General features: G+C 42.0%; 1 protein-coding gene across 1 annotated transcript in view; it reads left to right on the top strand.

The window, feature by feature from the left end:
- Positions 1–9,903, top strand: part of ALDH8A1 (aldehyde dehydrogenase 8 family member A1) — a 36,660-nt gene extending 26,757 nt beyond the window's left edge. The window contains exons 6-7 of the mRNA XM_069767960.1: positions 8,781–8,942; positions 9,393–9,903. Of these exons, the coding sequence (XP_069624061.1) occupies positions 8,781–8,942; positions 9,393–9,845 (615 nt within the window). The 3' untranslated portion in view covers positions 9,846–9,903. The remainder of the gene's footprint in view (positions 1–8,780; positions 8,943–9,392) is intronic.
- The last annotated feature ends 1,106 nt before the right edge of the window (positions 9,904–11,009 follow it).

Raw genomic sequence — 11,009 nt, forward strand, 5'->3', positions numbered from 1 at the left:
GGTCAGGGGTGGGTTCCTGGCAGGGGCCTAGCAGAAAGGACAGATCTTTACGGAGCCTCGCCTGCACTACCTTGCGGTGGCATCCTAAGGAAGGACACAAAGCGAAGTATATTGTGGAGAAGTGAGAAACGAGATCACAGCACAAAGGCGATAGAACCAGTAGGAGTCTTGCCTCGAGATCGGCAACATCCTACTGAGGCGCGTAGCCGGTGTCCGGAACGCCGAGGAAGTAACAGACTTCAAGCATTACTTCAAACAGCGGCAGGACAGTTGATTAGGTTGGCTGTCTAACTTAAATCACCTAAGCAGACACAGGGGGCAATTGTGGGAGAGGGGCGTCTCTAGGGTCCCAGAACAACTCCAGGCCTACCCGTCATACGGGTGCATCCTAGCCAGATAAACTGGGGGACGGAGAGAGAAAGAACAGATACGACAGTTGTGAGGACTATCCCGTGGTGCTCAGCAGGGAAGGACTACAACGCACAGGCGCTAGTTGGTAGGCACTGATTTCCACCTGCAAACGGAACTCTTGATGTGCCTTCGGACCGGCCGGTCTCAGAAAGCCCTGTTAGCAGTGCTCTGGATTGAGGATCCCGAAGTCTTCAGTAAAAGGTAAAGAGACTGCAACCTTGTGTCCTCGTTATTAACCGTGCCTCACATCATCGCCGCCTACACTACTGGGAAGCCCCGGTGATATACTTCACCTGTGGGAAGGTATACCATCTAGCTGCCATTACATCACCCCAGTGGACCCCTCAGCAGCGTCGGTCACCCTGACCAAATACCACAGGTGGTGTCACGAACCCTTGACAAGCTTCATCACCTTTTATTGGACGCCCCTTAGCAGGGTCACGGACCGGGTCTAGCCACCATGACAACCCCAGGACCGAGACAGAGAGGACCGGTACCGAGTACCCCGCGGCCCTGCATCTGGGGGCGCTCCACACAGCCTCATTCAAAAATCTTAACACATAATTAATATTTGCAAAACTAATGCCCGAAATCCACCAGAATTTGCGGCATTTTCCATACAATCACAATAATAAGCCCACCACTAGAGTCTAGAGTCTATTTTAGGCCAGGTTTTCCTCAACTCCGTTGTGGTGCAGTTTAGCAATGGCATAGTGTGATCTTTGGTTGGGTGATGTGTCACAGCCAACATTACCATTTAGCCTAAGACTTAAAGCATAACCGTCATTTTAATTTTTATTTCATAAGAGTAATCATAAAAATAATTAACTTTGTAATATATCTTATCAGAAAAAAATTGCTTCCTTCTCTGCCAAAAATGATCCGTCATTGTGAAAAATCTCAATTCTGAGGTAAAATTTGTATTCAGTGAAGACCGACTTTCCAATTACTGAGATAGGAGATGGCGGCTGCTACGTATACAATTCTATGTAGACGGAAAGAGGGAGGAGCTAGAGATAGAGATAGAGCTCCTCCTCCTCTCCTTCCTGTCTAGATAGCATCTCAGTAGCAGCCGCAATCTCGTATCTTCACTGAATATAGATTTTAACCTCAGAATTGAGAATTTTGATAATGACGAATCAATTTTGGCAGAGAAGGAAGCAATTTTTTCTTATAAGATATATTACAGAATGGCTTATTTTTATGAGTACTATTGATTTATTAAATACAAATTAACCCTTTACCACGTTAGACATGTAGTTACGTCTAAAGTGGCCTCCCACTGTTTGCTGGTGATGAGCCCGCAAGCTTTTCCGGCACGTCAGCTGATTTCGTCAGCTGACATGGGCCCCTAACAGCCACGGTTGGAATCGTGATCTACCAGCCAGTGTTAACATGTTAAGTGTCGTTGTCAATCTCTGACAGTGACATTTAACACGATCGAGCCAGTAGCACGTCACTAATTCCACCTGCACCTGTGTCACATGACCGCGGGTCGCCGCTAGGTTGGCATGACAGCCAAGGGTCTGCAGGAGATGCCTGTGGTTGTCATTTGGCAGATTGCTATGAGCACCGCCCAGTGGTCGGTGCTCATATCGAGTGAGAATTTCTGCTACATAGAGCAGGGCTGCAGCACATGAAGACTATTAAAGAAAGTAAAAAAAAAAAAGTTTTTAAAAATATTTAGAAAAAAAGAAAGTTTAAATCACCCCACATTCACATATTTTTGGTATCACCGCTTTCAGAATCACCTAATCTATCAATATATAAAAATAATTAATCTGATCGGTAAATGGTGTAACGAGAAAAAAAATCAAAACGCCAGAATAACTTTTTTTGGTCGCTGCAACATTGCATTAAAATGTAATAACGGGCGATCAAAAGATCGTATCTGCATCAAAATGGCATCAATATAAACCTCAGCTCAGTGTACAAAAAATAAGCCTCCACCCAACCCCAGACCACGAAAAATGGAGATGTAACGGGTCTCAGAAAATGGCGCCTTTTTTTTTAGAAACTTTGTATTTTTTTTATTCACTACTCAAATAAAAAAAGAACCTAGACATGTTTGGTATCTACGAACTCAGTCACCTGGTCGAATCATATTGGCAGGCCAGTTTTAGCATTTAATGAATATGTTAAAAAAAGCAAAACAACGAACAATTGTAGCATTTTACTTGCACTTTGATATTTTTTTCCATTTTCCAGTAGACTATATGTCAAAACTAATGTTGTCTTTCAAAAGTACAACTCATCCCACAAAAAGCAAGCAAGCAAGTACAACAAAAAACGGAAAAATCCAAGGTGGTGAGGGGGTTAAAACAACAGTTATGTTGGAAAATCCCTTCATAATCACTATATTTTCTCCCAGGAAAAATACCAACACTTATACTCACCTTCAGTGTGGGCACCATTCCAGCCGTGTCGGCACTAGCTTTCCTGGGAGAGCCAGTGCCAACACAACTGCAACAGCGCCAGCACTGTGAGTATAGGTGTTGTTATTTTCCTGTTACTGTTGCTATTTTCAATGCGGTCAATCAGCAGCCACTTAATTCTCTCCTCCTTCTGGAGGAAGTCAGTGCAGCTCTCTCACCTCTTCCGGATATCAATTACATTAGAAGTAGAGAAGAGTGACGTGGCCAATGATTGCCCACAGGGATCGCATGACATAAGAATGTCACGTGAGCCTCGGGAAAGCCAATGTCGCCACAGCTGGTACAGCGGTGGCACTGGAGGTGAGTCTTATTATTTTACTGAGGGGTAAGAGGGATACAGAAGGGGTTGTCCAAGTAGTTACAGCACAATTAATGTGCAATAAATTAATACAAGAAGTACACAAATATCTCTAATATGCTCTAAGATAGAAAGACATGTAATAATGACAAGTCAGACAAAGATTGTTATAATGTCTATTTGCATTAAGCCGGGGTCACATGTACGAGTACAATGTGAGAAGCCTTCACGAGTGTCTCACATCAATACCCGGCACTTGAGACTGGAGTGTGCGGCTGCATGTATTTCTATGCAGCTGAACGCTCCGGTCCCGAGTGCCGGCGGCAGTGCCGGGTATTGATGCCAGAGACCTGTGCGAGTTTCTCGCATTGCATTCGCAAGTGTGACCCCAGCCTTACACTGATGCTTTATTAGCGTTTTCTCTACAAACTTTTTTTTTTTTATCGTTGAGGTCAATGTTTGACAGACTGTGAAACTCCTTGAAATGGCCATCGGTATTTTCATCAGTTCAAATCAAATACAGTACCTGTTTGTACCACAAGATGGTGCTACTCTGCAAAACATCCAACACACTACTGCCTTGAGAAACCTTATGCTATACTTAGAGTTTGAGATTTGGTGATGATGGATGTGCTAGGGAGAACACATTTAAATAGTCATTGTCATTTCATTAAACTTTCCACAAATCAATAGGCAAATATATGAAACACATCATCCACTCTGAAAAACAACTCCAGCACAGTGAAATGTCTGGTTAAATCTTCTTTTCCATGCTGATACTTTCACTTCTCTCTGTGTGCTACAGATTTCAGCATAAGTGAGTGTGCTATGTGATTTGCCAGAAAACATTTCCATGGGATACCATATACAAAATTCTCGCACAAATGTGGACCAATGATTACAAACAATATTTGTTATTTTGCACACCCAAAATGTAATTTTCCTAACAAATTCATTCAAGCCTTGTTTCAAAAATGAATACACCCCAATAAAAGATCTATTTACCAGGAATTCAACCACAGCTAAATCTAATTCTTCATTTTACAGGTGTCCAGCAGACAGTTGACTGTAAAAGGGCAGTAATTAACAAAGAAAATTCTGTCCCATTTCATGCTGTCTGCAATGGCACCCCATGGAAGAGAAATGTCACAAGATCTACATAGTAACATAGTAACATAGTTAGTAAGGCCGAAAAAAGACATTTGTCCATCCAGTTCAGCCTATATTCCATCATAATAAATCCCCAGATCTACGTCCTTCTACAGAACCTAATAATTGTATGATACAATATTGTTCTGCTCCAGGAAGACATCCAGGCCTTTCTTGAACCCCTCGACTGAGTTCGCCATCACCACCTCCTCAGGCAAGCAATTCCAGATTCTCACTGCCCTAACAGTAAAGAAATCTATTTATCTAAAAATAAAAATTATTTTTTGGGTCAAGAAAAGTGAAGACTACAAGAGATCAGCAGTTGTTTGTTTATCAGTCAGAATAGTGGAGCAAAAGTGATACTAAAATTAAACAAAAATGAAAATGCAACTATTTCACAGAGCAGTCGAGGCCCATCATGGACGTTAACACCTAAACAGAAGCATCTTTTGATCTGAATAGTTGAAAAAAAAATCGACATGCAAGTTCAATGCAGTTAGCTAAAGAAGTAAAAAGATGAAATGGGGAGAGTGTTCCATGTGACACAATATGGCATGCAAGGGTGTCATCCACGAAGAAGCCCACCTACAAGTTGCCAGGATCCATACTGAAAAATATAAAGACTACAGGGATGCTAAACTCTGGAGTGATGAGACACAGATGAATATTGTTTAACCCCTTAACAACCGCAGATACGCCTTTTATCGGTGGCAGTTAAGGGTACTTATGCCACAGCACTGCTTTTTAACAGCACTGAGGAATAAGGGTATAGCGTCCCACAGAGTCGGACTTTCTTCAAGGTCTCGGCTACCGGGGGTGGCTGAGACCCCAAGGAATATGATTTGGGTGGGTTTTTACCACCCCAGTGTTGCGATCGCCGTTACTAACGGTACAACAGCGACTGCAAAAGAAAAAAAGTCTGATTTTCCATTTACGGGTATGTTTACACATGGCGTATTCCAAGCGTTTGGGATGGAGGAGACACCCGCCCCGTCCAAAGCGCTGCCGGCTTTTGTATGTGCGGTGATTATGCATGTGTTCATTGAACACTTGTGGACTCACCGCATCCTATACATAGAATGGTGCTATTTATCTTGCGGAAACTGTGCATCTCCGCAAGATAAATAGACATGCTGCTGTCTATAAAGACGCGCCGCATGTACATGTACGCAGGTTTCCCACCTGCGTCTTTGTACGAATAGTGGATATGGGATTTCATAAAATCCCATCCACTATGCTGCAACATCTGGCCGCTGCGGATTGGTGTGAGAGAAATAGGGTCCCCCGATCACCCCTCGGTACCGCTATTGTCCCTACAACCCCCCATGAAGTCCCCCGGGCCACCGGCGTCGTCTTCCGAGACAAAAATGGCGATCGCATGCGCAGTGCACCCGCTGAGATCTGCCGGCCGGCACCTGGCAACAATTGAACATTTTTCCTATTTGTTCATTTTGATCACTGTGATAGGGTCTATCACAGTGATCAAAATAAAAAAAATAGTAAATCAACCCCCCCTTTATCACCCCCTTAGTTAGCTAAAAAATAATAAAATTAAAAAAATGTATTTATTTCCATTTTTCCATTAGGGTTAGAGTTGGGCTAAAAAGAGTTGGGCTAAAGTGAAGGTTAGGGTTGGGCTAAAGTGAGTTTGGGATAAAGTTTGGGTTAGAGTTGAGCTAAAGTGAGTTGGTCTAAAGTTAGGGTTGGGCTAAAGTGAGTTGGGTTAGGGTTAGGGTTGAGCTAGGGTTGTGGTTATGGTTGGGATTACGGTTAGGGTTAGGATTAGGGTTAGGGGAGTGTTGGGGTTAGGGTTATGGTTGGGGTTGGGATTAGGCTTAGGGGTGTGTTGGGTCTAGGGTTGGGTTATGGTTAGGGTTGGGATTACAGTTAGGGATGTGTTGGGGTTGGAATTAGAATTGGGGGGTTTCCACGTTTTAGGTAAATCAGGGGGTCTCCAAACGCGATATGGCGCCACCATTGATTCTAGCCAATTTTGCGTTCAAAAGGTCAAACGGTGCTCCCTCCCTTCTGAGCTCTGCCATGGGCCCCAACAGTGGCTTTCCCCCCACATACAGGGTATTGGCGCACTCAGGAAAAATTGCACAACAAATTTTGTTTTCCATTTTCTCCTGATACCCTTGAGAAAATAAAAAAAAAATTGTTCCAAAGTAAATTTTTTGTGAAAAAAGTAAAATGTTAATTTTTACTTCCACATTGCTTTAGTTCTCGTGAAGCACCTGAAGGGTGGATAATCTTCTTGAATGTGGTTTTGCGCACCTTGAGAGGTGCAGTTTTTAGAATGGTTTAACTTTTGAGCATTTTCTGCTATATTGACCCCCCAAACTCACTTCAAATGTGATGTGTTCCCTAAAAAAATGGTTTTGTAAATTTTATTGGAAAAATGAGAAATCTCTGGTCAACTTTTAACCCTTATAACGTCCTAACAAAAAAAAAAAAATCATGTTTCCAAAATTGCGCTGATGTAAAGATGATATGTGGGAAATGTTATTTATTAACTATTTTGTGTGACACTACACTCTGATTTAAGGGTACAAAAATGAAAAATTGCAAAATATTCAACATTTTTGCCAAATTTCCATTTTATTCATAAATAAACCCAAGCTATATTGAAGAAATTTTACCACTAACATGAAGTACAATATGTCATGAAAAAACAGTCTCAGAATCAGTGGGATATGTTGAAGCGTTCCAGAGCTATAACCTCATAAACTGACAGTGGTCAGAATTAAAAAAATTGGCTTGGTCATTAATTACCAAATTGGCTTTGTCACTAAGGGGTTAAACTGATGCCTTGAAAACTGCATGGCATCTCAGAGATGAGGCGCATAAAGAAAACTGCATTGTGCCTACAGTGAAATATGGTGATGGTAGTGTTAGTATGTGTAGCGGTATGAGTGCCTCTGGGGTCGGGGAGCTACATTTAATGGATGGTACCATGAATTCACAGATGTACTGCTCTATAGTGAGAGAAGATACTAGCTACTCTCCATGCCCTTAGTAGATGACATGAAAATGATTGAAAACCCACATTCTAAGGCCTCTGTTGCATTTCTGAAGAAGAGCAGGGTGAAAGCTACACTTTTTATTCCTAAAGATAAGTGTATTTAGGTATGATACTTTGTAAATAAGAAGTAACTTTGTAAATCTTACTTTTTACTATTTGGATGACATTTTCTTACAATTCTTTTGCCAATCAGTATTGTTGTTACGTATGACTTTAAATACACTCCTCAACATTGAAATTGCATAACCAAAAAGAAAAAGTCATGGATTTATGAAAATCACAGGACAGATAGACACATTATTGAAATGCAAATTATGAAAAAATAGGAAACAATATTTTCAACACAACTTGATTTACTCAGTATTGGGCACAAGAGCCACACCTAGAAATACCTGCACTTACTCACCTTGGCTACTATTAGTGAGGTTATCGATGGTTGTCTGAGGAATGTGTGACACCCCAGAAGTTCGGGTACCACAGTAGTGCTGCCTTCCTCTTGGGGAGGGTAGTGCCATGCCTGGAAACAAGAGGGATCCTTTTGGCAGGTAATCTCACACAAAACACCTTCTGACTCCAGGCCAGGAGGGGGATCTCTTAACCTGGTTTTAGGGCAGCTTCCCTGAATAAAGATCCTGGTCACGTCATCCCTGCCATATACCTTGAGAGCTCTGGGGACCGCGCTTCACCTGTGGGAAGCGTTACCATCCAGCCGCCATACTATCACCCCAGAGGACCCCTTTAAGCAGCGTCAGTCCCTCCTGACCAAGAACCACAGGTGGCGTCCTGAAAATAGACTTTCACAATACCCCTGAAAAGACCCTTCCTCTTTAATTGAGTCCCAGGGCCATGGATCCCGTCGCAGCCATGGTGACATTCCCTTTAAGAGCGACCGGACCCGGTGCCGAGTACCCCACTGCCTTGGTGGGCGACTCAAATGTTCCATAGCACTAAATGAACAAGGGTGCACAAATCATCAAGAACCGCTGCTGGCAGCTGCCTTTGCAATTGCGGACCAACGATGTTGCAGATGTTCTTGATTGGAGACAAGTTTGGAGATATTGCAGGCCATGGTAGCACGTTTAGGCCATGCAGGATGTGTATAATAGCACAGACAACATGCAGTCTAGAATTTGTGTTGAAAAACATACATTTCTCCAACGTGTCCCAGGAGCCACTTTTTAACACAACAATGCCAGGTCACATGATGCGTGGTAGAACATTCATTCCTCAGACAACCATTAATAACCTCATTGATAGCCAGGGCATGTAAGTGCGTTTATTTTCACTGGTCGCGTTAATCATTTGCATATCAGTAACATATCAATCAATCCTGTGATTTCCATACCTTAATGACTGTACTTTCTTGGTGTTACAATTCCATTATTGATGAGTGTAGAAGCTTCTAATACATTCCTGCAGCATATCCTGAGCTTATTCTCTTGGTGATATACATGTTTTGCAGGGGGAGATTTGTCTTTGCACAAGCAGGATTTACGTTCAGAGGTCAATTTATGATGAATTTCTGCAGAGGTTTGTGGAAGCGACAAGAAAATGGAAGGTGTCTGTTCCCTCTGATCCCACAGCCAGTATGGGAGCTTTGATTAGTGAGGCGCATATAGCAAAGGTAATTTTATGCTACTTTATAGTGCTTTTGATTTATGGAATATGAATGTGTTCTTTAGGTGTAATACATACAACGTTATAAGACCATGTTCACACATTCAGTATTTGGTCAGTATTTTTCCTCAGTATTTGTAAGCCAAAACCAGGAGTGGGTGAAAAATGCAGAAACGGTGACGTGTTTTTATTACCGTATATTTTTCCTCTGATTGTTACACTTCTGGTTTTGGCTTACAAATTCTGAAGTAAAATACTGGACGTGTGAAAGTGGCCTTATACTGTTATTTTATATGGCGTTACGGCTTTTGGTACTTTCAGGCACCAGGGATCAGATACAAATCTTGCATCTGCACCATATATAGCTATTTCCCTAAATTTTTGCCAGCATTAGGATCCATACTTCTTCATCCCCATCTTGCAATGCTAAAGTCTATACTACATGATCTTTCTCCAGGTGAGGAGCTATGTAAAGAAGGCTTTGGCAGAAGGAGCTACAGTTAACTGTGGGGAATGTGTGGATACCCTAAACATCCCACCAAATAACCAGGGTGGTTACTTTATGTTGCCTACGGTTATCACTGGATTGAAGGAAGAGTCCTGCTGCATGCAAGAAGAGATTTTTGGCCCCGTAACATGTGTGGTTCCGTTTGATACAGAAGAGGAAGTGATTGAAAAAGCTAATGGTGTCAAATATGGCCTAGCTGCAACTATTTGGACAAGAGATATAGGCCGCACTCACCGTGTTGCCAAGAGACTTCAGTCAGGTCTGGTATGGACCAACTGCTGGTTAGTGAGGGACCTTAATCTACCATTTGGTGGTATGAAGGCTTCAGGCCTGGGAAGAGAAGGGGCAAAGGATTCATATGAGTTTTTCACTGAAGTAAAAACTGTTACAATAAAACACTGATCTACCGCTTTTACCTGTATCATATCAGACAAAAAATAAAAAGCTCAGAATAATTCAATTTACAAACTCTATTTTATTATTTATACTGATCAGCCACAACATCAAAACCAAACTTTTGTGTAGGTCCTTATTATACCACCAAAATATCTCTAAAACATTGAGGCATGTACTTCACAAGACCTATGCTGATATCCTTCGAAGACATGTGAAGCAGATCCTGTATTGGGTACATGCCAAAGTACCATGCACATATCCATATCCACAAGCAAAGCTTCCCAGAAAATATTGCCAACTTTCTTTTATATCATGTGCATTGCTGCACGGGTTAGAACCACCACAAATCCGCTGTCAGAGATTAGCAGTGGCCTTTTAGTGGTTAATCCCTTCATGACCTTGCGATTTTCCTTTTTCGCATGTTCATTTTTTCCTTTTCTTTTTTTTTTTTGTAAATTCTGTATTTATAGACAACAAAAGTCAAACAAACAGAGTTGAAAATAACATGTCAAATAACAAATAAATTGAAGCATTGATAATCACCAAAGCGACATGAGGAATAATGGATGGGAAGGGGGGGGAAAGTGGATGATGGGAAGGGGGGGAAGTAAGGCAACTAGTGGTAGAATATAGTAAGGGGGGGGAGGAGGAAAGGTGAAGCAGGGGATAGAGATGGGGAGGACAACAGGGAGTATCAACTATCGAAACTTGTAATCGTACTTAGGTTAAGTCCGTTCAGTAAGGAAAGTAAATTAGAGGAAATATCAACATGCAATAGCCTAGGTAGCTTGAATGTGCAACGGGTAGGTAGTGAAGCGTGAAACTGATTGGGCTGCTCGGAATTCTTCCAAGGCATCCAAATCAGTTCACATAGGTCATGGCTATTCATTTCGCAGCTTGAAAGTTCCTCAAGCTGCAAAAGTTGATCTATTTTGGACAACCACTCGACCAGGGTGGGAGGAGATTCATCTTTCCAATGTAGTGGGATTAGATGTTTTGCCGCCCCAATCAAAGGGAGGAGTTTGTGTTTTTTAGGCCTATAATTTTTGAAAGGACAGGAGAGCCAAACTTTGGGAGCCTTCAGATTAGTGGTAATTAACTGAAGTCTTTGCAAGATGGTATTAATGTCACTCCAAAATTTTCTCTCATTTTCACTCATTTACTGTTGTA

The sequence above is a fragment of the Ranitomeya imitator genome, chromosome 5, assembly GCF_032444005.1.
Source record: "Ranitomeya imitator isolate aRanImi1 chromosome 5, aRanImi1.pri, whole genome shotgun sequence".
Lineage (NCBI taxonomy): Eukaryota > Metazoa > Chordata > Amphibia > Anura > Dendrobatidae > Ranitomeya > Ranitomeya imitator.